Source organism: Zalophus californianus, chromosome 7, assembly GCF_009762305.2.
Source record: "Zalophus californianus isolate mZalCal1 chromosome 7, mZalCal1.pri.v2, whole genome shotgun sequence".
Lineage (NCBI taxonomy): Eukaryota > Metazoa > Chordata > Mammalia > Carnivora > Otariidae > Zalophus > Zalophus californianus.
In genome coordinates this window covers 109,078,143-109,105,164 of record NC_045601.1, presented here as the reverse complement: position 1 = coordinate 109,105,164, position 27,022 = coordinate 109,078,143, and the positions used below count along the sequence as shown (strand labels likewise).

The 27,022-nt window shown below is 46.7% G+C and overlaps 1 protein-coding gene and 1 long non-coding RNA gene across 2 annotated transcripts in view; one reads left to right on the top strand and one right to left on the bottom strand.

Annotated features, from left to right (window-relative positions):
• Positions 1-2,936: 2,936 nt before the first annotated feature.
• Positions 2,937-8,899, top strand: NCR2 (natural cytotoxicity triggering receptor 2). The gene is made up of 4 exons (XM_027604072.1): positions 2,937-3,027; positions 3,176-3,517; positions 8,458-8,587; positions 8,704-8,899. The coding sequence occupies exons 1-4, from the start codon at positions 2,937-2,939 to the stop codon at positions 8,816-8,818; spliced, it is 678 nt and encodes a 225-aa protein (XP_027459873.1). The 3' UTR covers positions 8,819-8,899.
• A 1,730-nt stretch (positions 8,900-10,629) lies between these two features.
• LOC113927336 overlaps positions 10,630-27,022 on the bottom strand; it is a 30,702-nt gene continuing 14,309 nt past the window's right edge. The window contains exons 3-5 of the long non-coding RNA XR_003521584.1: positions 15,749-15,824; positions 14,402-14,553; positions 10,630-11,251 (exon numbers count right to left, since the gene is read on the bottom strand). This is a non-coding gene — a long non-coding RNA (uncharacterized LOC113927336). The remainder of the gene's footprint in view (positions 11,252-14,401; positions 14,554-15,748; positions 15,825-27,022) is intronic.

The following is a 27,022-nucleotide window of genomic DNA, read 5'->3' as shown; positions in this document are numbered from 1 at the left end:
CATGAGTTTATAACCTACAATTTTTGGAGCTACAAGTTTTGAAGACATGTATAAGCATGATTTTGATGAAATTTTAAAACAAAATAATACTGCAACAGCCACTGTACCCTTTTTCAATTCCTAGATTTAGAACTGCTGAGTCAAAGGTGATTTCTTTTTTAAAGTAGATTTGGGTTAATCTGACTACACTGTCTTTCAGAAAGGTGGTATCAATATGTTTACCCAGTAGAATATGCAATTGTCTTTTCCCTAAAGGTCCTCCAACCCTGGTTATCATCATTTATCTTAACTCTTGTCAATCTGATGAGAAGAGTGGTTTTGCATTTATTTTAATAATATCCCCTTTGGATATGTTTTCCTTAACATTGTTCATTTGTATTTCTTCTGTAGAAAAGTACTTGTTCATAACTTCACTCCCTTTTCCTATTGAAATATTCATTTTCTCTTATTATTTAAAAGACTTGTTTTTCATATGAAATTGAATAACCCTTTATCTGCCAAATAGGAAGGAAACCTTAATTCACAGCTGTGATTTGCTATTAAATGTTGTTTGTCATATCTTTTTATCATGTCTAAGTATTAATCTGTATGTAGAATGACTGAGCATTTTTCCCTATATAATTTCTGGCACCAGGGACATGATTAGAAAGTTCTGCTCTAAATGACATAACTTTTATTTTTATTTCCTTTTAGAAGTTTGCTGTACTGCTTATTCCATGTCTACATATATAATTAAAAGTCAAGCACATATGATGTTGTGGATGTTGATTCTTGATGACAGATATTCACTGAAGAGTTACCATGAAGTTACCATGTAACAGGCACTTCTGTAAATGTTTGCAAGGGTTTACTTATTCCCAGAATGATCATATTAGTGATCCATCATTATCTATTAAAGGAGGAAACTCGGACTTTTTTTTAAAGATTTTATTTATTTATTTGACAGAGAGATAGCACAAATAGGCAGAGGGAGAAGCAGGCTCTCCGCTGAGCAGGGAGCCCGGTGCAGGGCTTGATTCCAGGACCCTGGGATCATGACCCAAGCAGAAGGCAGACACTTAACCAACCGAGCCACCCAGGCACCCCAGAAAACTCAGACATTTAGAGGTATAGGAGTTTGCTCAAAAACTTCCTGTCCCCTGGGCACTACAGACCCAGGCTGATCGGCAGAGAACAAGTCAGAGCCAACCCCAAGCTGGGGGGACATAGAGATAGTGGACTGTGGGCAAAAAGTGATCTTGGGGAGCTGCAGGGAGGAGGCATCCCTTCCCGGTGGTCAGCAGCAACCAGACAAAGGGGAAATTGCTGTGGGAAATAGTTGCTGCACACCCTCACGCAAGGGACACACACCTACACCAGCCAGGGCCAGAAACCCCCGTCCCTTAGAAGGGTGCCCCCCACCCCCGCATTTTGTCCGTTATTAGGTTCGGAGAGGAAACACGGAGCCCAGCCCAAGGCCAGGAAACAAACTGCCGGGAGCTCACCTCTGCAAGTGCATGTGGTTTGGTTTCCTGCCCTGTGGGCCAGGCTTCAGCAAAAGGCCCCGTCAGAAGTCAGGAAGCTGGTCTGGCTACATCTGCATGGCACCATGTGACTTTGAGCGGGTCACGGACAGATCTGAGCCTCAGTTCCCCCGTGTGGAGAGAGCACACACAAACACACTGAGTAACCTAACTCATGCAAGTGGGTAGTGGGCGTCGTCCCAAACTTTCCTTCTGGCTCCACAACTCCATCCTGCTTTTCCCCGGGAGTCTCTAGGCAAGAGAGCCCACGGCCCTCCTGTGTCCCTTCTCTTCTTGTCTGTCCCTTTGCCCTTATCCTCAGTCTCTGCTCACTCCCACTGCTAGGAGCAGGGCTCTGCACCCAGGTAGAGTGGGGAGCAGGAGTCAGGGGGCAGGGGGCCACAGGGGACGTGCAACCAATAACCTCAATTGGTTCAAAGCCCCTCTTCAGTCATGAGCTCTGTGCAGGGCTCCCTGCAGTGGCTGCTAGACTGGCAGAGCCCCTGGTGGCCGAATGTGCAGTTACATGTTAGCACAGGGCGAGGTGTCTTGACCTCTCTCTCTCTCTTTTTTGTTTTATAGAAAATCTCTTTGTAAATTGCATCATTTTTTAAAGTGCTAACATTCACTAAAGAAAGAGATGCCGGAGTCCTGCGTCTGTTTGTGTAGCAATTACACAACCAGCGCTCTTGTGCCCACAGGGGGCAGGAGTTGAAGATTTAGAAGTAACTGGGGGTCCAGGCTCTTGAGCTCTACCCCCCCGCCCCTCATTGACCCATCCCTGCCACCAGCCCGGCTCTCTTTGCTCCCAGCCTTATTTTCCCCTCCTTTGCACTTTCTTACTGGTATTGAAACTCCGCCTGCTCTCCTCTCCCCTCCAGCACCTATAAAACCTCCCAGGGTGGAAACACATCACTGACTCACCAGGCAGGACTGGGCATGAGGTTTCTGACCAGTCCCAGGGCCAGTGGGATTTAGGGTTCTTGCTCAGACCTCTGAGTGCCCCTGAGCTCGTCACCCACCTTCAGCGTGGCTTTCCCTGGAGAGGGGGGCAAAGCCAGGGTCCTGCAAAGAAGAGGCAGTGCACAGAGAGAGGTAGGTGGGCAGCCCATTACTTGACCACAGCTTCCTCCTGGCCATCCCAGCTCCTCCCCCAAGGGCAGGTCCTGATGGGGAAGGGGCAGCTGGGCACAGAGGAGAGGAGCAGCCTCTATGGAGACCCAGGAGCCGCGCTCCAAGCAGGGCTGTTGCCTCCACGTCCAGCTTTGCACCTGCCCCTGGAGGTCTCTGCTTCCCTCTGCGTGCAGTCAGCCTTCCCCAGGTCTCCCGCTCCCCAGGCTGGCCTTGGCCTTTCTCGTTTTGTCTATCTTGGAAGCACTGGAAGAGCTAAGCAGAGTGAGACCAGCTCCTGGTTCTCTCTCCCCAGTGTCCCCCATGTCTCCTGCCACCAGCCCACAGGGAAAGGGCTGGAGGGTCTGGAGAGCCTTACTCCTGCTTCTGCTGCTGCTGCCACTGCTGATCCCAGGTGAGGGGGAAGGGAAGAGCGTGGGGAAGAGAGGAGAAGGTGCTATGAGGACATTTGGGACAGTGGGACGTGGCACTAGTGCTCTGTGCGCGGGGACGGCTGGTGGAGCTGATGCTGGTGTGACCCTGACCTGCAGCCTGCTCTCCAGGCTCGTGGGCACTACCGGAGGCCCAGCATCTTCACCGAGTGGCGGGGCAGACGCTCTCTGTGACATGCCAGTACCCCCCCAAGGGCTGGCCCTACGAGAGGAAGGGCTGGTGTAAGGAGCTGTCAGCGTTCAAGTGCACCAGGCTAGTCACCAGCTCCAGTCCCGGCAGACTGGTTCAGGCCTCTCGATTCTCAATCTGGGACAACCCTAGTGCTGGCATCTTCACTGTCACCATGACTGGTCTGAAGGAGGAAGACTCGGGACACTACTGGTGTAGAATCTACCACGCTTCCAGCAACTCTGTCTCTAAGTCCACAAGATTCTATCTGGCAGTGTCTCCAGGTAAGCCCTTTCCCGGGGGTCCCTTCGCTCCCTCCTGGTGCCTCCTTGTTTCCTAGCCCCCCCATCCAGTTCTCCTGGGAAAGCTGTTGGGAACAAGTGCACGCGCGCGCACACACACACACACACACACACACACACACACACACTTCATTTGCTGTCCGTCTTGATGATTTACAGGCCTCCTAAAAGATGCTCAAACAGATCATTTGAGCATGCTGACCAGCCTGAGCTCCTATGACCTGGCCACAGGGGAGCCCAAGACTGCTTGGCATTTTTAGAGAAGGCACACTATGTACCTGGCACATAGTAGGTACTCAGTTAATGTCTGGCCACTGGCCACAAACTGCCCCCCACCATGTTGGTAGCATGTTGGGCTGTCCATTCCTCCTGGCCCAGATCAGCAGTCAGCAAACAGGTCTGAAAGCCAAGGATAGTTTTTAGATGGTTGGGAAACAAGTAAAAGAAAAATAAGATTTTGTGATACATGAGAATTCTAGGAAATTCAAATTTCAGTGTCCAGAAATAAAGGTTTTTTTGGGAACACAGCCATGCCCATTTGTATATCTATGGGCTGAGGCCATTGTCATGCTACAGGAGTGAAGCTGAATAGTCCCAACAGAGACCATATGGTCCACAAGGCTAAAAGTTGTTATAAAAACGGACCACGTTTTTCATTGCATGTATGCATGTAGGTGATGGATGTAGTTGCTGAACATTCTAGTCGTAACGTTGTTGTGCCTCAGTCATAACTGAGCAAAAACTTAGAAGTGAAATAGCAATTTCCCATATTAAATGCCATCCACACTTTGAACAAACACCCTGTATATCCACACTGAAGGATTTTAATGTGACAAAAGAGTATTCTTTTTGCTTGTTAACTTACCTAATCTGAATGACACTAAGACACCATAACTCTTCAGAGAAAATACATTCAAATTGTTTAAATGTTTTGTTTTATAGACTTATAATAGAATATATTCTTATAATAGAAAACCGGTCTCACAGAGTTATGTTGACAGAAATCCAGGAATTTTAAATCAATTTCCACAAGCTCAATATTTTTATTTTTAATTTTTACAAAAGGAAGCGAGTGATGTTATATTTTCAAAATGCATCCTCAATCCTTCATCAGGAGCTAGTTCCAAAATTTATCTTATGAAGTTATGTTTATATTTAAAATATCTTTTGATGAAAAAATGGATTCTGGATCTATGAACTTCCTATCACATATCTTCTTTTGGCAGAAAATAAAATTGAAAACATTGTATCAAATTATTAAGGTTTTTCCATGAGTACTTTTGCAGATATGCAATATCAAAATCATCTCCTGTTCTGTTGATAATTGTTACCAAATTAAGAACATGCTGTAACAACTCATAGAAACTTCTTCTAAGCCTCCAACTTTTGTTTTTGCCCTGAGATTTTGTTAGCCACTGAAAAATATGTTGTGTTCTTCCCTTGCATGGAATAACCTCAAAGCCCTAATATAAACAAGGCTGACTGTGTGATTCACATCTTTAAAAAGTTGGTCATAACTCCATTTCAATCTTGCCAAAACATCAGAAGCCGTTTTCATAGATCAAACATTCTCAACAGAACTCTCCCCCTCGGTAATCACTGTGAACTTAGCATGCAATAACAACCATGCAGGGTTTCCACATTATCACATCATAAAGAGAACGATTTCAAATTCAACGCATTCATCTTTATGTAATTCACAATTTTTACCACTTTGAGAAGCACACAGTGGAGGTCAGCTGGTACTTTTTTATAGCAAGTATCCTTAATCTGAATGACCGCTCCAGAATGTCCTCCTGCCCAAGCAGCTACAACCATCAGAACATAGTCCTACCTGAAACTGGAGCCCCAAAACCCTGGTCAATAATACAACCCTTCAGAGCTCTCTTCAGCTCAGGGTTAGTTATGTTTCTGACAATGAAGCAAAACGAGAGAGGAAAACCTCTCAACCTGTTCAAAATTGCACGTACAATAAAAAGAATAGCTACGTTTGCAGTATGTGTGCATTTTTCAAGTTGCCACGAAAAATACTTTGCTAGCTTGACTTGTTCCAGGAGCTGATCTTCCTTCTCAATTGCCAATTCCTGACGATGTGGAGCTAATGTGTCAATAGAAAGGGATGTTTAAGCTCCCTTCCTTGCCACAGACTAACAAAACGCAGAGGAGCAAATACCTATAATACAGTCTTGTGATAACGTTTGACAACTGTAGATAGATACTCTGTCTTTGCAACACAAAGCTGCTACTTTACAAGAAGTCCACAGCACGTTAGAGTTTGTATGTGAAATACTGACTGCTTTTAAGAACTTTGTAATTCAATCCTCTTTTAAAAAAAAAAGTTTATTTTGAATTTGTGGTTTTATGTTTTCCACGTAAATGTCACTTGTTTTCATGATGTATTTGTTCATTAGCTTGTTCATCTTAACAGCTAACTCGCTGGGTTTTAGTACTTCATTCATTGTAACTACAAAACTCATACTATAGATGAGTGTCATCATTTCCCATGGCTGTTGGCACAAATCTCCACAAAGGTAGTGGCTTAAAACCTCACAGATTTATGATTTTACAGTTCTACAGATCAGAAGTCTGGAAGGGGTCTCACTGGGCTAAAATCAGGCATCAGCAGGCTCTGCTCCTTCCTGAAGGCTGTTAGATAGAATTCACTTCTTGCTCATTCAGGTCTTGGGCAGAATTTTGTTCCTTGTAGCTATAGGACCAAAGTCCTGTTTTCTTGCAGACTATGGACTTTTCAGCTTTCACAGCTTCTAGAGGCTGCCACATCCCTTGGCTTGTGGCCCCCTTCCTCCGTGCTCAAAGCCAGAGGCCCTTTCCCAGCTGCATTTCTCTCTTACTACAACTGGGAAACACTCTCTGCTTTTTTTTTTTTTAAGACTTCATCCATTTACTTGACAGAGAGAGAGAGCATAAGCAGGGGGAGCAGCAGAGGGAGAGAGAGAAGCAGGCTCTCCGCCGAGCAGGGAGTCAGACTCGGGGCTCGATCCCAGGACCCTGGGATCACGACCCGAGCCGAAGGCAGACACTTGACAAACTGAGCCACCAACTGAGCCACTGAGGTGCCCCCACTCTCTGCTTTTAAATACTAATCTTTAGAGGGGGCCCACCGGGAATATCTCTCCACCTCAAGACCTTTAACTTTAATGGCATCTGAGAAGTCCCTTTGGCCATGTAGGGTGACATTCACAGGTTCCTGGGATTAGGTAGGACACGGACATTGTTCTGCCTACCACAGTGAAGGATTACATTTTCAAATAAAACCAATGCAAACCCTTTGGAATAACTTCAGAAGGGAAAGTATCTTTAGAATTAATTCCACTATCACCATTTGGTTTATTATTACTGAGACATTCAGAAAACAGATGGCTTTTCTTGATAAAAAGCTCAGTGACTTTGTTTTGCTGTTAAGTATTCCTTGAATGAGCTAATCACTACTCTGTCTTATCTAATCATGTTAAACTCTAAATTTTTTTAAAAGGATAGATTGAAAATTTCAATGATTATAAGAATAACAAATTATAAAAATAATTTTTTCAGGTTTTTATACACTTTTGGGTTAGAGTTGACCAACTAATGTTCAAATGTCATGGTCTTGCTCTGCTGTCATGTACCTTGCCCCATATGGAGCCCTCCGTGACAGGGTGACAACACCCAAACTGGTCTATATCCTGTTCAACTGCACCAGTTTACCAATCACATGCTTGGACCTTGAGGCAATGTCAAACTGATATAAAAGTTTCAAGATCCTTACTCCCGATTTCTATATTTACCTTGTGCAGGCAGGTCATAAACAATTTGTGGACCGGGACCAAACCATAGATCACACACTGTAGCTCAGGACTAGAATTTTCCCTGAGGGTCCTGAGGACCTCCTCCAGTTTAGACGTAGGGGTTGCTCCTGGTCATCACTCCAGGCAGCCTCAGAGAGAGTGCCCTTGTGGGACAGGATCATGTCCACATGTCCGTTGGCCTGGGACTCTCTCCAGGGAAGTCCCCAGCCATGAGGTATCCCAGTATCAAGTACTCTTTCCTCCATGCCTCCTCGGGCCCTGCCTCTCTCTTTTCCCCAGCTTGGGGGACACTGCTCCCCTCTTGGGCCCTGGGTGGGTGTGCAGATCTAGCTGAGGACACTGAGAGACCACAGTTCCTGTCACAAGGTTGGGGCTGACACCATCTGTTTCCCTTCTGGGCCTCACCCACCCCCGATAGTCATTGTCTTCTCTGTCTCCTTGATAGCCCCATCACCTTTCCAGAGGTGACCTTCCACCAGCCTCCATCAAGAGCTCTTAGTGTTGGTAGGTCTGGGGACTTTCTGGGAAGGCAAGGCAGTGGGGATGGGGGACAGGTAGCTCACAAGGTTTCAGAATCAAGAGGGGGCCCCAGAAAAGGTATTTACACAGGCCACTGAGGCAGTGGGGCCTGCAGAAGGGCTTAAGGTTCTGTTGCCAAACCAGGAAGGACAGGGGTGGGAAAGCAGCCTTAAAGTTCCCCATAAGGGACCCCCTTCCCCTAATAGCCCCAGAAGTATGAGAAAAGGAACGGATGCCAGAGATGAGAGCTGCTTAAAAACAGTGACTGTGTCTACACTCAGGAAGGCTGAGAGCTAGAGAGTGCCCTTCCAGATGTGTACAAATGCTTGGAGGGAAGCCCAGGCGTCCTGACTCCTCTTCCAGGGCTCTTCCTAGATCCAGGAACACGCCCACAGGCACTGGATAGAGCCTGAGCTGCAGCTCTCTAGTGTTGAGCCACAGGACTTCACAGCCCAGTCCCACCACCACGAATTGGTTTTTTCCAGGGTTGATGGGCTGTTCCCAGTCCAGCCCAGGCCCCTGCCCCATCTTTCCTACCAGCCAGAACAGACATGCTGTCCCACCAGCTAACGAGGGTTCTTTCTTTCTTGCTGACAGCTCGTGCCTCCACACAGGCCATCCGGGCTTCCGGTGAGCTGGTCTCATCACCGACCCAGAGCTCTGTGCCCCCCACTGGAAGAGTCAGGGTGGCCTCCGGGGCTTCCTCTGCCCTCACCGCCCCTTCACAGTGAGTTCAGAGTGGGACCCTCTGGGACCCTCTCCCAGACGGCCCTGGCTCAGGGGCCCGCAGGTGAGACTGCCCCCCAACACGCTCCTCTCACCTTCTTGTCCCCTGTCCTCCAGGCAACAAAACTCCACCCTCCAGTCTCACCCTGCAGCCCCCAGTGCTCTGGTCCCCATGCTCTGTGCACTGCTTGTGGCCAAGAGCCTGGTGCTATTAGCCCTGCTTGTCCGGTGAGTGGGTTTGCTTGGGCTTGGGGGGAAATGGAGCAGGGAACAGCTTCTGTCCCTGGACCCATGGTCAGACAGGGAATCAGCCGGCAAACACAGAGACAGGAAAAATTATACCCAACAGAGGGTTGGGTATTATTATACCCAGTCCAGAGGAATCCCTCACGGACTCCATCCATCGTGCGTGCTCACTAGTGGCTCCCCTGTGTCTCTCTCGAACTCAAGTGCCTTGTCCACATTTCTCCATCTGTTCTTCCCCCGCCTCTTCTCCTCCTCCTTTCCTTCCCCTGCCCCTCTCCCACTCTGATTCATCCCTTGTCCTGTACCACTGGCCTGTATACAACCTCCCACCGCCTGCCCTTCCAGGAAGGTCTACCCAAAGCCACCAACCCAGGGCACCTCACAGGGCACAGCCCCTTCCCAAATGGCGAGGGACAGAGGCTGTGCACGGGACAGGACGGAGAACCGTGCCCTGGGGAGCGGGGAACGCAGGAGGGGGAAGGTAGGTGGGGCTGGGTGAAAAGCAAGACAAAGAGTCCCGGTGGCAGGCTTGCTGAAGGAGGGACGGGCTGTGGGGACAGAGCAACAAGATCCAAGAGTGGATTTTTCACTTTCTGTATTTCTACCCTCCTCCCTACCCCGTCTCAGAGCCTTAAGGAGTCCACGTGTGCAACATAGAGGGATGTGTCTGATGTGCGCAGCTCGGCCCAGACTCCAGGCCTTGGGGTCCAAGAAGGATGGCCATTCTCCCCCAGGCCCCCGGGGAGCCCCTGCCTGGCCTCTGAACCCTTCGCTCACTGCAAAGAAAAGGCAGAAGTCCCCCAGAGCTTGATCCAAGACCCTTGACTACACCCCTCACTCCAGGGCGGAGGATTTCCCAGCCTGGCCTCCTCCCGAGATCCAGGCCCACTAGTGGCTCACAGGCAGTTGGCATCTGGGACAGCACCGTCCAAGTATGGGAGCCGAAGGCCAGTGCAGCAGCTGCCCACCAAACGCGAGCCAGCGCTGCGGGCGACTCTGACTCCTCTCCCCACCGCCTCCTCCCCAGCCCTGCTCCTCATGCCCCTGCTCCCGTCCTCCTGCTCCCCTCCCCGTCTTCCCTCTCCCTCCCTCCTCTCCTTCCCCTCCTCCTTATGCCCCTTCTTCCCTCCCCTTGCCCCTCCTATCTGCAGCCCTACAGCTCAGCCAAGATCCCAGGTCACTAACACCTCCCTCCCTATCTCCATTTGCTCAGCCACACTCTGCCAAGACCCTCTGTTCTGCTTCTCTCTGTTGCTTCCACCTCTCCCTCCTCTTCCTCCCACTTTGCAAATCCCCACCACCGGGCACTTGTACACGGCCAGTCTGTCAATCACCTAACTGGTGTCCTGCCTTTGGTCCCTACCTCCTGGATTGTTCCTCCTTATCCATTCCTTCTCAACAACACCCCTGTGCACTTTTACTACATGGGGGTGGAGTCCAGTGTCATGACTGGGGCCTCATGCTCTGCCAGGTTCGGCCACCCTTTGTCACCATGTCACTGTGCACCCCCCGTGCTGCCCGTGTCACTGCCACCAAGATGGCTGCAGGCTCTAGAGAGGAGTGACCCTCCTTTTTCCTGTGCCAGCTGAGCAGGAGGCTCCACAATAGAAACCAGCCTGGTGTGACCCCAGGCTCTGCCCCTCGTAGGGCTATTGTCTCTCTGGCACTTACTCTCTCAATGTCAGACTTTCCAGACTGAGCCTCTTTCTTTTCCCTCCTGTTCTTCATCTATTTTTCTTTATTCCTCTTTCTGGGAAAGTTCCTCAAGTTTATGTTCCAGCTCTTCTATTTGAAGATTTACTATTTATGCTACCACATCTTAACATTTCTAAATGGTCCATTTGTTCTCTGAATGTTCCTCTACAGCATGCATGTTTTCTTTGGGGACGCCATTTTTTCTTGGGCAATATTAAAGTTTTCACTTTTGAGGGGTTTTTTTTTTTAAGCCTTGTGTATCTTCTGTTTCCTCCAAATACTTTTTCGTATCTTCTGTTTTCTCCTTTCCTTGACCTCTGTCTTTCCTCAGAACTTTCTGGAAACCTGTGCTGCTTCTTGGCAGCCCGTCAGGAGTTAAAAGCTTGGATGCTCCATGTGTATTACAGAGCTTTATGGACCCTACATTGATTTGGCGAGGGCATTGTTATGGACTGTTATGTACCCCCTCTCCATTTATATGTTGAAATCCTAAACCCCCCGCCAGATGATGGTATTTGTAGGGGGGCCTTGAAGGTGACTAGCTCATGAGGGCTCCTCCCTCATGAATGGGATTGGTGCCCTTATAAAAGAGGCCCCACAGCATTCTCTGGCTCTTTCTACCATGTGAGGACACAGCAAGTAGACAGCCCTGTATGAAGCAGGAAGTTCTCGCCAGACACAGAATCCACCGCCAACTTGGTCTTGGACTTCCCAGCCTCTGGAACTGTGAGAAATAAATGTTTCGTAAGCCACCGAGTCAATGGTATTTTTGTTACAGCAGCCCAAGTGGACTAAGACAAGCCCGGCTGCATTTTTTTTCTCTTTGACAGCTCAGTTTCTCCAAAAAGGCTCTTTGAACTGTCCTCCTGGGGGTGGAAGCCTGGTTTTAGGCACCAACTGTAACAAAGCAAAGGGGCCTCTCTGCCCAGCATCTGTTTTCACTCACTTGGGCACCAAGTGGAATACACTTTCTCTCTCCATGGTGCCTGGTGCCCTGACTGGGCGTCTGTGTGACTCAGCCCTCGTCAGAGGCTAACCTGCAGGTTGTCAGCGGGGCTTAAAGAGCGGAAAGAGAAAGGATGTGGGCAGTTGACCCACTCGCTCTGTCTCGGGGGAGGCAGAGAAGCTACAAGTCTGACTGCTTCTCAACCCCAGCCCCCCACTTGTAGTCTGCATCCTGGACTACCCACGCCTCCAATTTCTAGGGCTTTCTGGGCTCCTAAGGTAAAAATGACTCACTTCTTATTTCTCCTACCCCCACCTTTCTCTGGTCCACTAAGGTCACCCAATTGTTACCCAGCCTTAAGACGTCCATGGAGCTCCCTCTCCATCCTTGAAGATGGATTTATATAATTTTTACCCATTTACTACCACTTCCCTCACACAGCTTCCATACCTCCTTAGCAGGAGCAGACGGGACTAAGATTTTTCCATCAAACCACCCCTCCCCACTCCCACCACCATGGGCAGGACCGAGCAAGACCCCAGATCTCCATTTGCTCCTGTAAAGACTCCTGGCCCCTTCTCCACCCCGCCCCCCTACAGCCAGTGCTGGAACCCCTAGACTTGTGGTTTCATTCCTTTTTCCCTATCCATCCCAATCATAAGAGCCCAGGGCTCCCTGGTCCTCCCTCATCACCCAGGATCACGTTGCAATAAGACCTTGTGAATTCATCAAGTTAGCCCCATTTCCCACTCTTCCCCAAATCTATCAATCTTTTCTCTCTGCCCTCTGAAACATGAGCACTCGTGGTCTCAACTTCTCTGTAGGTCACCTTCCTATGTTCACTAAAATCTGCCTCTCTTCTGAGAACACTGCTCTCTCTGTAGTTGGGGACATTTCACTTTCCTTCACCACGAGGCCTGAGGTGGGAAGGGTGTCCTCTTCACTCCTCATTGCCACTTCCTTTCTTATTACCCTCCCTAAAGCAGCTCCACGATTTGATTTCCTGTCATCAGACTATATCATAGACCCCATTATTATCACATCTCCTATACAATCTGGAGTATCCCTCTTTCTTCTCATTGGCCTTAACCCCTGGCTCATGGTCACTCCCATGGCTCTTGTCATCATCTTTGGTGAGCTGGGGCCCACTTGGACTCATAGATGATCCTTCCAAATCCCTGGCCTCCCAGTTCCTGACCTCCTCTCCCACAATGATCACATCCCCTTCCCTGCCTTGGCCACCCATTCAGATGGTCAGCAGGAATAGCAGCTCCCCTCCTTGCTCTCAACTCGGAGCACCCACTTTCCAGCCACCACCTGTCTCTCTAACTCAAGCCTACTGACCTGATCACAGTGCCTTTTCAACACCACTGGGATCCCTGATCCACTAGTCCTGCCATTTTGTTCCCCTCCCTCAACTCACTCATGGTTTCCTTTCCCTTGGATTCCATGGCCCATCCTTACAATCACTCTTTGGCACACAGTTTCAGTTTCTTTTCCCCCTCTGCTTTCATTGAACTCCCCTGGCACAACTCCAGTCCTGGTTGTATCCAGCTTTCCATTGCTCCATCCTGCATCTTGTCCTAAAGCTGAACATGGCTGGGGAAAACCAACCTATCATGGGAAGTGTCTCCCTGTACAGAAATGGTCTCCATTCTAGACCTCTAGTTCACACCACCCTCTGGACCCTCAAACTCCAGTGTCCTCTCTTCACCCTCAGCTGGTGCCCTTGCATCTAAACTCACTGAGAACAACAAGGCCTATTTGGTCCAACTGCACCCATCAATCATCCCCCTTCTGTACCCCAAGTGCATTCTCTTCTCCCTGTTCCCATCACAGGCCAAACTCTCCATATAAGACCCATCCCATCTTCTCTTGTCCTACATAAGAAAATTGCTCCAGAAGTTTGCCCCCCTCTCATGTGTCATGACAACCAGAATATAAATGGGCTATGATGTATTAAAAACTCTCTCTTGACCCCACAGCACCTCCACCTACTGCTCCATATTTTATTGCTCTTTATGACAAAACCCATTAAAGAAGTTTTTCTCAGCCCCCAATATCTCTCTATTTGTTGTCTCTTGAACCCACTCCAATTAGGCCTTTGTTTGTACCACTCCCTGAAACATCTTCCCCCAGTCTCCAGTGACTAACTCCTGAGGTCAGTCCTCAAAACTCATCATATTGGAAAGATGAGCAGCGTTGGCTATGACTCACCACTCCTCCCTTCTTGAAATGCTTTTTTCCCCTTGGCTTACAACAGTAACAACAAAATCTTGTCATTTTCCTCCCAACTCATTTGATGCTGTGTAATAAGTTACCCGAAAAGTTAGTAGCATAAAACAACAAATGACATATTTATTATCTCAAAGATAGGTCTGGAGGGGGGAGTCAGAAATTTGGGAACATCTTAACTGGTATTCATGATTCAGAATCTCTCATGCATTGCAGTCAGGATGTCAGCAAGAAATGGGTCATCGGAAAGCTTGACAACCGGACCACTTCCAAGATGGCTTACCCACATGGTTACCAGGACGAGGCCTCAGTTTCTCACTATGTGGACCTCACTTCATGATGTGGGAGCTAACTTCCCCAGAGTGACTGATCCAAGAAAGACTGAGGAGGAAGTCACAGTGCCTTTCATAACCTAGTTTCCGAAGTCACACACACTTCATCAGAAGCTGGTCGCTGGAGCCAGCCCACACTCAGAGGGAGAGGGATGGGGCTCCATCTCTTGAAAGAAGAGACATGGAACCCCCGCAGTACCTCCTCTGGCCACAAATTATTGAGGTTTCTCCCACATTCAAAATACACTCAATCCAAAATACACTCAAGGGTGAAGGGAGTCAAAAGGTAAAAATGAAAGATAAAGAAATGGAGAGAAGAAAGATACACACAATCCCCTCCAGAAGCCTTTGTAAATCTCACTTGAATATGGTGTTGGCAAATTGGTCCAGAAGTTTGTCGCTTAAAGGTCCAGAAGATTGTCACTTAAATCAGGCCCAGGTATGGATGAGGCTCCTTCGGTGCAGTTCCTTACATACAGCTCTTCATGTGCAGTTAGTTCTCCATATGAAGACCTGTGGATGGAAGAGATGAGTTATCTGCCAGATACAAACCCAACATACAGTGGTGATACAGGCCTGGGCTAGCACAAGAGATATCCCTGGGAGGCCAACAGAGCACTGATCCATGGAAAAACTGGAGCTCTGCTGGACAGATGTTGGAAATTCCTTGATTTGGACTCTGCCTTGCTTCTACCTGGGAATGATTCATCGTGGCTCTTGGCCCCTCATGCTGGGCTCCTGGGTCTGCACTCTGAGGCATCCTTCACTTTCCATGAAAGGCAGCCTGTATGTACATCTTCACAGTGTTCTCAACCTGATTCCTTCCAGTAGAATTGGGAGGATGCAAAGGCCTTTTTTAAATTTTATACTCTGTTCCTTTCAGTCCAAGCTGTCTTGTGAATATCGCTCTCTAAAAAATGTGTGGGTCTTCTGTGATTCTTATTGAAATCCACTAAGCCATACTCACAAATCTCTTCAAGATAAGGTCTCTTCCCTATGTTGGGCTTCTGCTGAGAAGCTGAGGGGTCATATCTTTTAGCATCATAGAAGCCCTTGAGTTTCATTGAAGGAATCCATGAGGCACACACCCTCAAGCTCCTTAAGGGGCCTTTGTCTAAAGCATTACCTTTATCTTTCTCAGGTCCTAACAAGGGATTCCACAGCCACCCTTGGTTTCATGTTTAGACCACATTTTCCTGAAAGCGCCCTGGGTTTCACTTCAGCATCATTCGCTGTGTGGAGATCCTGAGAATTTTCAAAGCCATCAGGATCCAGCTCCTTTGTGTTGAATAGTCCTGCCTATAGTTTACCTCCCTGCACTCACAGTTTCCAATAAGCCACAAGAGGAAACCAGACAGCATCCTCAACACTTCGCCCGGAGACCTTAGCTATACCACCCAGGTCGTTACGTATTTTTTCTACTTTCCACATGACTGCAAGTGGCAATATTGCTAAACCTTCTGCCAGTACACTGCAAGGATTCCTTCTCCTTCTCCCCTACTGGCTCAGTGAATTTGGAGAATGTTCTTTAAGTCTCTATGCCCAAGCTCCTCAGCAGTAAAGGGAGAACTGATAATAGCCAAGCTATTTGGATTACTAAGTAGGATGATATATATTGGATTACTAAGTAGCATCAGATATATGGAGGACACAATGAACAAATGCTGAGCTTTAAGAGGGAATGAAGTATAGTAAGAAGAGGACTCACCTGTTCCACAGCAGGGGCAACTCAGAGCTAATTTCAGCTGAAGGCACAGAGAGCCTACAGGGAGTCGGCTCCTTTTCTTGGTGGACAGCAAAGAGGAAAACAGGAGAGAATCAGGGTGAAGAAACTGACCAACCTAGGCCCAAAACACATGCATATTCACTGACAACTCTCTTCGGGCCAGCAGTGGCCAGGGGTAGCCTTCTTCCTTGCTGGGAGGCTGTGGTGACCAAACCAGTGTAATGGGATGGGAAAGGGGTTGCCTCTGCATCTGGGTGCTGTTCTGACACAGTGCCTGTCCTCCCCCTCCTGGATTCCTGCTCTGATTGCAGGTGGGACATGCAGTGGAAAACACTGATGGAACTCAGGAGTCCAGATGCCAGTAAAGCTACCTGCCACTTTCAGTAAGTCATTGACCTTCTCCAGACTGGTTTCCTCACCTGTAGGGAGATAAATATTACCACCACACTATTGGGAGGACTTAGATAAACAATGCAAATGGACAAGCCTTGCAAATTATAAAATTATGTGATTATATATTGTTTCCTAAGTTTTCTTCAAATTCTTTTTTTGTTTGTTTTATTTTGTTTCTTAAAGTTTTATTTAAGTAATCTCTACACCCAACATGGGGCTCGAACTCACGATCCTGAGACCAAGAGTCACACGCTGCTCCACCTGAGCCAGCCTAAGTTTTCTTCAAATTCTAAAACTGTTCTGCATTCCCACATTTGATCTCCAGGGAACGAACTTCTCCACTTTGCCCTATTTTCTCCATCATCTCCCTTCTTATCCTCAGTTCTCCCATTGGCCCCTGGATGCCCAAAAACCCCCGTCAGTGCTGTTCTAAGCAAGGAAGGGCACTGCATATAAGCCCAGTGAGCAGAGGGGCACAGGGTGAGCAAGGCTTGGAAATAAGACCCCGATTAATTGTCTCAGCTCAGCCCTGTATAAGCTTAAGCGGGTCATTGCCCCTCTCTGAACTTCTGTTCTTCTCTGGAAAACGAAGGGGATGAAGACGAGTTCTAAAGCCCCTTCCACAGGAGGCTAAGCCGATGGGCATGAGATGAACTTTCCTGCACCTGGCTGGGTTGCCAGGGACAGAGCACCATGAGATACAAACAGACAAAAGGAGCCAGCAGCCCTTGAACTCAGAGTCTATAGGTGGAGGGGCCCCCATAGAAGATTCCAGTGTGGACAGAGGGAAGGAGCAATGGCGTGGGAACAAAGTCGGACGGGAGTGGCTGGGGAGGGGATGGGAGAAGAGGAACACTGGTGAGCACCAGAGAGTGGCAGAAGAAACCCAGCAAGGATGAGTGTGATATTGCAATTTATAATACATGTTTATTGTGGTCTTCATCCACGGTTCCTGCTCACAGCTGCTAAAATCCTTGGAATCACCTGAGCGATCAAAGCCTCTTTTTTTTTTTTTTAAAGTAGGCTCCATGCCCAGCATGGAGCCCAACATGGGGCCTGAACTCAGGACCCCATGATGAAGACCTGAGCTGAGATCAAGAGTCGGACACTTAACCGACTGAGCCACCCGGGTGCCCCAATCAAAGCCTCTTTTGCTCCTGAGATGGAAGCATCTTTTGTCATATTTGGTCTCTGTCCCCAGTTCCCAAAATGGCTTCAGAGCCATAAAGGTGACATGGGTGACTTGTTATTCATAACAAGCCCCTGGCCACCACCTCTGAGTTTATGTTAATGTGCTGACGTTTGGAAACCCCCTAAGGATGAGGGCTGGTTGCCAGGGGAACCAACTGTGGTTAGAGGGTTGGAACTTCTAATCCCAGTCCCTGATTTCCCAGGAGGGGAGAGGGGCTGAAAGTTTAATCAATCACCAATGACCAGTGATTTAATCAATGGTGCCTATGTAAGGGAGCCTCCAAAAAATCCAAGGAAGGATGGTGCTTGCGGCACATCCACATCAGGGAACGTGAATGCTTCCACGAGCCCCTGTATCAGGCCCCAAGCAACCCTGGGACAGAAGCTCTTGCACTCTGAAACTTGCTTTATGCATTGCTTCCTCTGACTGTTGCCTCATACACTTTAATATCCTTTTAATAAACTGGTAATCCTTTATAATAAACCAGTAATCTAGTGAGTCAACAAGTTTTCTGAGTTCTGTAAGCCACTCTACAAATTAGTGGAGCCCGAGGAGGGGGTTGTGGGAACCCCCGATTTGTAGCTGGTTAGAAGCACAGGTGACAACCTGGGACTTGTGACTGGGGTCTTTAGTGGGGGCAGTCTTTTGGGACCAAGCCCTTAACCTGTGGGATCTGATACTGACTCCAGGTCCAAAGTGTCAGAACGAAGTTCCACTTGTGGAACACCCAGTGTCCATGAAGAATTGCGTTAATTGCTTGGTGGTATGGAAAAAACACGCATCTTAATGAGGAGCTTTGCTATGGAGTCACATTAGTCTTTGGAGTAGCCAAGACCTCATGAGCTCCCTAGCGAGGACACAAGGTCCCAGGAAGGGGCTGAAGCCCCTGTCCCACCCTAAGAGTCTGGCAGCATGCTGGTACCCAGGGACAATTCAGGCTCCCAGGTGTGGGATCTTTTCCTCAGAAATCCACCTCCTGTTTTTGTAGTCCTCAGCCTCCATTCTGGGTTCCTTCGAGGACCAGGCTCCACACCAGGTCCAAGGAGGGGCATTCTGGGGAAATCGGCGGTCTCGCTTGCAGAGATCAGAATTTCTGCTCATATGGACTGGGTAGTACAGCCTATAAAATGGTTTTTAATTGCATTGGCTATGATAATGTTAATCTACTATGTAGCAAGAAGCTCTTTTATTTTTTTTTTCAGAGCTGCATACTGAATTATTTAAGGGTGAAATGTCAGGATATCTGCAATTTATTTTAAAATACTTCCTCATAAAGAATACAGTGAGTTAAAAATAAAGAAGTGGAGTGGAATACCTGGACTCTGAGCTCCAGTGACCTGTCTGCCGCAGGCACATCCTGCTCCTCTCTGGAAATTAGACAAATGCCTCCTCCCCACCCCCCCACCAGACCCCATTCCCATGGAGAGGTTACAATAAAGCACTCTTTGAGGCCCACTGATGAGAAAAATGCAACCCCTTCCAAGGGCTGACTTACCCCCACCGCCCCCCCCCCCCCCAGCAGCCCCGATGACTGATACACCCAAGGGTTCTACCTGGGTGTCATCAGATGCAAATGAAGCCACCATCGGAACCACAGTCCCAGCAACGTGCTCAGGTCTCTATGAGGCCCTGGCCTTGACACCAGTTGGCGGATCTCTACGAGGGCTGCGTCTAGAATCTCACACATATCACACCAGGTTTCTTGGGGTTTTTTTCTCTTTCCTTTGTAAATTATGTATAAACATCAATATTTTCCTGATTCTAAAACCTCTGAAATTCACTAAAGGAAAATCTGTTAGATTCTTTCATCTACTTATTTTTTCAAGTGACATGTCACAAGCCTCAGGAGGTTGGGCCACAGAGGGAACTAAGGTATGGGCTAGGGCAGGGGGGCAGCACTGAGGCTGCTTCTGCCCACCTGAGCCAGCCCCTTCCTCTCCCACCAGCCCCTCTGAGGACCCTGGCCCGGCACGCTCTCCTCCCTCTGCTCTCAGCTCTCCTCTCGCCACTTTTGCCCGAGACCCTCCCTGCACTTCCCATCGTCCTTCACCTCCAGCACCCACAAGACCTCCCAGTGTGGACACACATCCCTGGCCCAACACTTAGACCTGGATAAAAGGCCTATGGGGCTGAATGGGACTTAGGACTGTGGTCAGGACCCAAATGACCTTCTGACTCTGTCATCTGTCTTTAGCCCATCCTTCTGGGGAAGAGAGGTAAAACCAACACCCAGGAAATGACAGTTTGCAGAGACACAGTGTGCAGAGAGAGAGAAAAAAGAGTGGGACAGTGCTTAGTTGACCACAGTTTCCTCCAGGGACTTTTCAGCTCCTCCCCTGCCCACCCAGCGCTCCTGCCCCTCCCAAATGGGGAGGTGAAAGCTGGGACCAGGGGAGCCAAGAGCATCTCAGTTTCCTGTGACTGCTGTGTGTGGGCGGCAGGGGAAAGGTGATGATTCTCAGGACCCGGAGACGATCCATGCCCCTTGGGGAGACATTCTCCTGGCTCCTCTTTGCTCCTTCCCTATTCCCATAGAGCCCATTACCCCATGCTTCCCACTTCCCCAAAGGAAGCCTTTGCCCTTGACAGGAGATGAGGGGTTGGGGAAAAGGGTAGGAGAGAATGTCGGGGATGGGAGAGGTGGGGCAAGGAGAAGTAGCTCTGCAACCAGAGGGTCAGCCAGGAGGCATGTTCCGGCTGTGGGCACACAGCTGGTTGCTCCCTTCCCCCCGCCCTGCAGGGCCCCTGATCTGAGGCATTGTATTCCAAGCTGCTGGGGAGAGAGACTGGACCCTGAAGGAAAGTGGCGGGTGCCAGCCCCAAGAAGAAGCACAAAGGAGAGAGTCTCAGCAAATCTCTGTGATCTTCCAGTCACTGGCACAAGGCAAGACTCAGCCCAGGACAACAGGTCTGGCTTCACCCTCACCCTAGCTGGGCTCCAACAGGCAAGCTCAGGCCCACTGTTGGGAAACACAGTGCTCCCTGCAACTGTTGATATTTTCACAGATGAAACCTTCCCTGAGGAAGTGGGTCTTCACGGGCTTCAGTCTTCTTCTCACCCACCCTTTCCCCAGAGGACTGCACCCGCCTCCCTGCAACAGCTCCCCTCCCCACCACAGAAGCCAGGAAGAAAAACACTGACAGATTTATTACCTAAAAAAACAATTTTTGTTGTTAAAACAGAAACAACAGATCCAAAATGGAGTCACTGTGCTAAGCCCCATCAGCAAACCAAGACTTAATACCTAACCTAACTGCAGCTTCCGCCCCTCCTGGGAACCAGTCAATATGGAGTTACCTGGTCAGGGCTGGTGAACACTACTTGATAGAGCCCTGCCTTCCACTAGTGAAAGGTGACCTTGCCTGAAACACTCCTTGCTAGACACTTCTTATTTCTGCCCCCTTCTGCCTATAAAAGCATTTTGTACATTTTGTACAGCTCCTCGGAACATCTTTCCAGCTACTAGATGGGATGCTGCCCAATTCATGAATCACTCAATAAAGCCAATATCTTTAAATACACTCAGTTGAATTTCATTTTTTTAACAATGTGTATGATAAAGAACACCACAAAAAATATTTTTTAAGTGACAGGATAGAGAAAATAATACATGTTATACAAAGATTAATATCTGGGATGTATAAAGAACATAAAATCAAAGAAAAGGACAATGCTCAATGGAAGAAACAGAAAAGGTAGAAACTACAATACAAAGAAACACCCAGAGAAAATTCATATGTACGAGACAGGATCCATTTTATCAGTAAATGGGAAAATGCAAATTAAAACAATGGGGGGAGGATCATTTTTCACCCATTAAGTTAATAAAAATTTCAAAGATTGGTCATTTCCAGTGGTGATAAGGTTGTGAGAAAATTGATAGGAATATAAATGAGTGCATCCTTTTAGGAAATCAATTTGTCCAGATTTATCAAAATATTAAATGTCCTTCCCTTTCCTGCAAACAAGTTAATCATTTCTAGGGTTTCTGTGAGAGAAGAGAATCATGCGTGCACAAAGCCATATATAAAAGGTTGTTTGTCACAATGTTTTATGTAACAGTAAAACTTCAAAATAAATTAGTCATGAATAAGAAAGGAAGGAAATAAATGATGTATCGTCTCTCGTACTGCGTGGCAGGTTACAAAGAATGAAGCAGAACAGAATGCACGGATCAGATTGCCAAGCCATATTTAGGCCCCCCAGAAATCAAGCTATTGAGTAACACATCATAGTACCTCATTATTATAAGTTAAAAAGATACAGAGATAAAGCCATATCCATAGATACTGTGTGTGTGTGTATGTGTTTGTGTGTGTGTAAAAAAACAGGAAAGAATGTGTATCAGGATTACATGCTCACAGGAGCCAAGTCTGGGTAGGGGGTGTGTGACAGGGATGTGAAGGGGGACTTTCACATTTTACTGAGTATCCTGCATTTGAATATTTTTACAATAATGTGTACTTGGGTAAGATAAGATGGAAATTTGTTTGTGACTGTTGAAGCAAATGGACAATGAGGAAGTCAGAGGTCACAGCAGTTTGTGCCACCAGCCTTTGCCCCCAGGAGGGCAGTGGAGGAATGTGTGCATCCTGTTGACCATGTCCCACGGTGACAGGATAGTCTCAATGTCCTCTCTGGAGGCTCATCTTCCACGTGGTGTGTGCTCTCATGAGTTGCCTAACCCTTTAATTGCATATTTGTTCGGTCACCTCCACCATCCAGTGAGCTCAATACCACCAGCTGAAGCCCTACTCCATGTCCCACCCCTGACTTCTCACTAACTATACAAACAGCAAGCATTCTTTGTCTACTTTATATTCACACAAAGACCCAGACACAAATGCTCATAATGCCCTTATTCGTAATTGCCAAAAATTGGGAACAACCCAAAGGTCCTTCCACTAGCAAACTGTAGTACTTTCTTTTTTTAAAAAAGGTTTTATTTATTTTAGAGAGAGAGAGAGAGAGAGCGTGAGCAGTGGGGAGGGGCTGAGGGAGAGGGAGAGAAAGAGGAAGAGAAGCAGACTCTGTGCTGAACATGGATCCTGACACACGGCCCAGTCCCATGACCCTGAGATCATGACCTGAGCCAAAATCAAGAGAGAGAGATCCAGAGAGATCTTTGGATCATGAGATTGAGCCCCTCAGCGAGCCCCACACTCAGCAGTCGATCCTTAACCAACTGCACAGGCACCCCTGTAGTATTTTCATACAATGGAATACTAACCAGCAGTACAAAGGAACAAACTACCAATGCACGGACAAAAAAAAAATTGATAAATCCCCAGTGCACCTTGAAAAAGGTCAGGTTCAAAAGGCTAATTATGCCTCTATTTAAAAAAAAAAAAAAGGCAACATAGTACATGATTCCATATATCTGACATCCTGGAACAGACAAAACTATTGGGACAGAAATCACTGATTGAGGGAATTTGGGTGGGTGGGGAGATAAGTCTGTCTATATCTGGGTTGGGTTGATGGTTCCATGACTATGATTTGTCAGACTCCTAGAACTGTACACTATGTATGTAAACCATACCCCCAACGTAAATAATAAAACAGAGACATTTGTCTCATGTCAAAGAGCCTGTTCACTGCAGCCTCCTCTGCCCGATCCATGCTCATGGAGCACATCTAAGTGGGGCTTTCTTTCCTTCCATTCCCATCATTATTCCTTTTCCCCCCCTCTTCTTCCTCTCTTTGTTCTCTACTAGCTGAAAGCTCCCACCAAATGTAACCCTACATGCACCCTTGTACAGACACCCGTTGGAGTGATGTGGTTCTTAATGAAGGGTAAGCACCCTCTCTCAACAGAAGTTTGTCCCTATGTCTTCCTTCTGCAGATGGAGAAACTGAGGCCCCCAAGAGGAAAGGGAGCTCCCCTACTGTGTCCACGCTCTGTGCTCCCAACCTTCCTACCATGTGGCCTTCAGAGACCATTCCAGGGGGACACTGAGAGGGGCTGTCATGGTGAACAGCTTACCTTAACTGTTCTAGAGTCTTCCAACTGCAGTTTGACCAGGAGGTAACAAAACAGAAAGAGATTATGGGAAAAACATGTCCTTTCCAACAACCTCTCCACTATGCCCTTGTCCCAACCTTCTTATCGGAAGAGGTCTATGTGTCCGGGAAGAGAGACTGGTTTTTCAGACTGACCCCAAGTTTTGCCATGATATTAAACACAACCTTAGCCAGCTTCATCTGTCAGCCTCTTGAGCAACTATCTCAGCGAGAAAGTGTCTCTCAGGACTTCAGGGATTCAGAAATTCCACTTCTGTAAGGTATCCCATAGATACACATATGTGAAATGACATATCACAGCACCATGTGTAGTTCCAAAAGACGGACAACCACCTAAATGTCCAAGCTATTATACATCGTTCAATGACATTCTCTGCACTTTTGCAGGATGAGGAATTTCCCTATGTACCAATAAAGAGTGATCTGCAAGATACTTTGCATTTGGTTAGGTTCAAAATTCTACCTATAATATGTTAGCTTTTGTATTTTTAAAAATGTGGAAATTAAGGATTTATACTTACATTCGTTTAGAAAACTCTTGAGGAAAACAATAAACCAGGGCACCTGGGTGGTTAAGCATCTGCCTTTGGCTCAGGTCATGATCCCAGGGTCCTGGGATCAAGCCCCACATGGGGGTCCCTGATCAGCAGGGAGCCTGCTTCTCCCTCTCCTTCTCCTTCTCCCCCGCTTGTGTTCTTTCACTCTCTCTGTCAGATAAATAAATAAAATCTTAAAAAAAAAAAAAAGAAAACAATAAACCAATAACAATGGTTTGGGGGTAGGATAGAAGTAAGTGATGGGGGACAGTGTGGAATGGAGATTTTTCACTTTTTAGATATATTTTTATTTATTTTTTGAACCACTGAAGTTTTTCAAACTTAAATTTTGAAAAATGATTGTACAAAACTTCTGTGTCTGGGAAGATGGAGTGGATATACTTTACTCTCTTCTTCCCTCTAAGGAGAACAGAAACTCCTGGACATTGTTGTATATAAAACAAACACATGACTGCAAGGTGGAGGGAGAGAAGCATCAGGACCTAAGGAGCAGCACTGCAGCCAGTTCCCTGGGTTCCTTTTTACCTCTCGCATCCCACACTGGGTACTGGAAAAATGGCAACTCAGAAGGGCCACCCATCACAAGAAAAAAAAAAAATGCCTGCTTCCTCTGACCAGAGGACCAGGAAAGGGCAGTCTACTTTTAGGCACCAACCGTTCTATCCCAGCCAAACCCCATCCCAGCAAAGCCTGAGAAGGGAGCCTAGACCCCACTCCACAGCCAGGCTGTAAGAAGGCACCCCCACCACCTAGTGGTGGAGCCAGGGAAGGCCAAGTAGGAAGCCAGGACCTTCTACTTCTGGGGGTAAAATCAGTGGCGACCACGTGGGGAGACTGGACTTCCCCTCCACCACTCCTCTGACAAAGTCCTGTAGTGATGAGGCGCCTCTCCCCGTTCCTGCGGGGTGATGTCCGAGGACTAGTGGAGTCCAGGAGGCCAAGAGGAGAACCTAGACTTCCACCCCCACCTGGCAGTAATAAGGGGACACCCACCTTCACCCAGTGTCAGAGAAGGCCTGCTAAAACATAAGATTTAAATAAGATCTGGTGTCTTGGGGCACCTGGGTGGCTCAGCTGGTTGAGCATCTGCCTTTGCTCAAGTCCTGATCCCAGGGTTCTAGGACTGAGCCCTACATCTGGCTCCCTGCTCAGCGGGAAGCCTGCTTCTCCCTCTGTGCCTCTCTCTCTCTCTCTCTCTTTCTCTCTCTCTCAAATAAATAAAATCTTAAAAAAAAATCTGATGTCTTATAATATAACACCCAAAATGCCCGTGATTCAATCGAAAATTATTCATCTCTCCAAACACCAGAAAGATCTCAAACTGAATGAGAAAAGATAATCAAAAGACACTAACACTGAGATGCATAGATGTTAGAATGTGTTTGTTAGCAATTAGGTAATTATTGATAAATTAGGCTTAAGTTGGCCATTTTATATATATATGTAAAAAAATCTTTTAAAATATTAGCAGATAGAATTCAGCAATATATAAAAATTCTTATATACCATGACCAAGTGGAGCTTATTCTAGGGATGCAAATCTGATCCAATATTTGAAAATCAATCAGTATAATTCACCATATTAACAGGCTAAAGGAAAAAAATCACATTATTATATCAATTGAGGTACAAAATACACTTGAAATTCAACATCCATTCATGACACTCTTAGAAAACTAGAAATAAAGTGGAACTTCCTCAAGCTGATAAAGAACACCTATTAAAAAAAACCTACAGCTGACATACTAAATGGTGAAAGACTGAGCGATTCTCCCTAAGATCAGGAACAAGGCAAGAATGTCCATTCTCACCACTGCTATTCATATAGTACTGGAAGTTCTAGACAATGCAATAAGACAAGAAAAGGAAATAAAAAGCATACATATCAGAAAGAAGAAATAAAATGTCCCCATTTGCAGATGACATAATGATCTATGTAAAAAAAAGTCCCAAGGAATCTACAAAAAAAAATTCTAGAACTAATCAGCAAATTCAGCAAGTCACGGGATACAAGAATTAATTGTATTTCTATTTATTAGCAATAAACATGTGAACATCGTCATTAACAATCCAACACCATTTACAATCACTCACAAAAGGTAAAATACTCAGATATAATTCTAACATAACATGTGCAGGAATTATATGCTGAGAGCTCAAATGAAAGAAGTCAAAGAAGATCTAAATAAATGGATTGCAAGACTTAATATAGTAAGAATGTCAGTTCCTCCAAAATTGATATAGAGATTTAATGTAATTTCTATTAAAATCCCAGAAAGACATAGACCAGATTCTTCTAAAACTTGTGTGGGAGGGCAAAGGAACTACAGAGCCAAAACAACTCTGAAGAAGAAGAATAGAGTGGGAGGAATCATTCTATCCAGTTTCAAGGCTTAAATTACAGTGCTGCAGTAATAAAACTGGGGGGTATTGGCAGAGGGATCAGTAGAAGAGAACAGAGAACCCAGAAATAGATGCACATATGATTACCGGCTGATTTTTTTATTTGAAATATTATTAATTGAAAAACATTTGACATATAACATTGTATATATTTAAGATGTACAACAGACTGATTTGATACATTTATACACTGTAACAAGATTGCCATTGTGGTGATAGCACCTCTATCACATGACATAATTATCACTTCTTTTTTTATGGTGGAAATAACTAAGATCTAGTCTCTTTACAAGTTTGATGATTATAATACAGTATTATTGTCTATATACATCAGATCTCCAGGACTTGCTTATCTACTAGGTATGCACGCTTAAACAACATCTCTCCTATGCCCCCAGCCCCCAGCCCCTGTAACCACCATTTTACTCTGTTATGAGTTTGGCTTTTTTAGATTCCACATATCATTGATATACAGTATTTGTCTTTCTCTGTCTGACTTATCTCACTTAGTATAATGTCTTCAAGATCCATCCATGTTGTCATAAACACCCAAATGACTTTTTGCAAACATATAAAAACAATTCAATGGAGGAAGAATGGTCTTTTAAATGAATAATGCTAGAGCAATTGGATATCTAAAAGCAAAAAACAAACAAGATATTTGATCTAAACCTCACACCTTATAC

Excerpts from the sequence above, each read along its gene's own strand:
- NCR2 (XM_027604072.1), top strand. The coding sequence starts at position 2,937 with ATGTCTCCTGCCACCAGCCCACAGGGAAAGGGCTGGAGGGTCTGGAGA. Across the intron at positions 3,028-3,175 it reads GCTGCCACTGCTGATCCCAG|GCTCGTGGGCACTACCGGAG; the intron begins GTGAGGGGGAAG and ends CCTGCTCTCCAG. Across the intron at positions 3,518-8,457 it reads CTATCTGGCAGTGTCTCCAG|CTCGTGCCTCCACACAGGCC; the intron begins GTAAGCCCTTTC and ends TCTTGCTGACAG.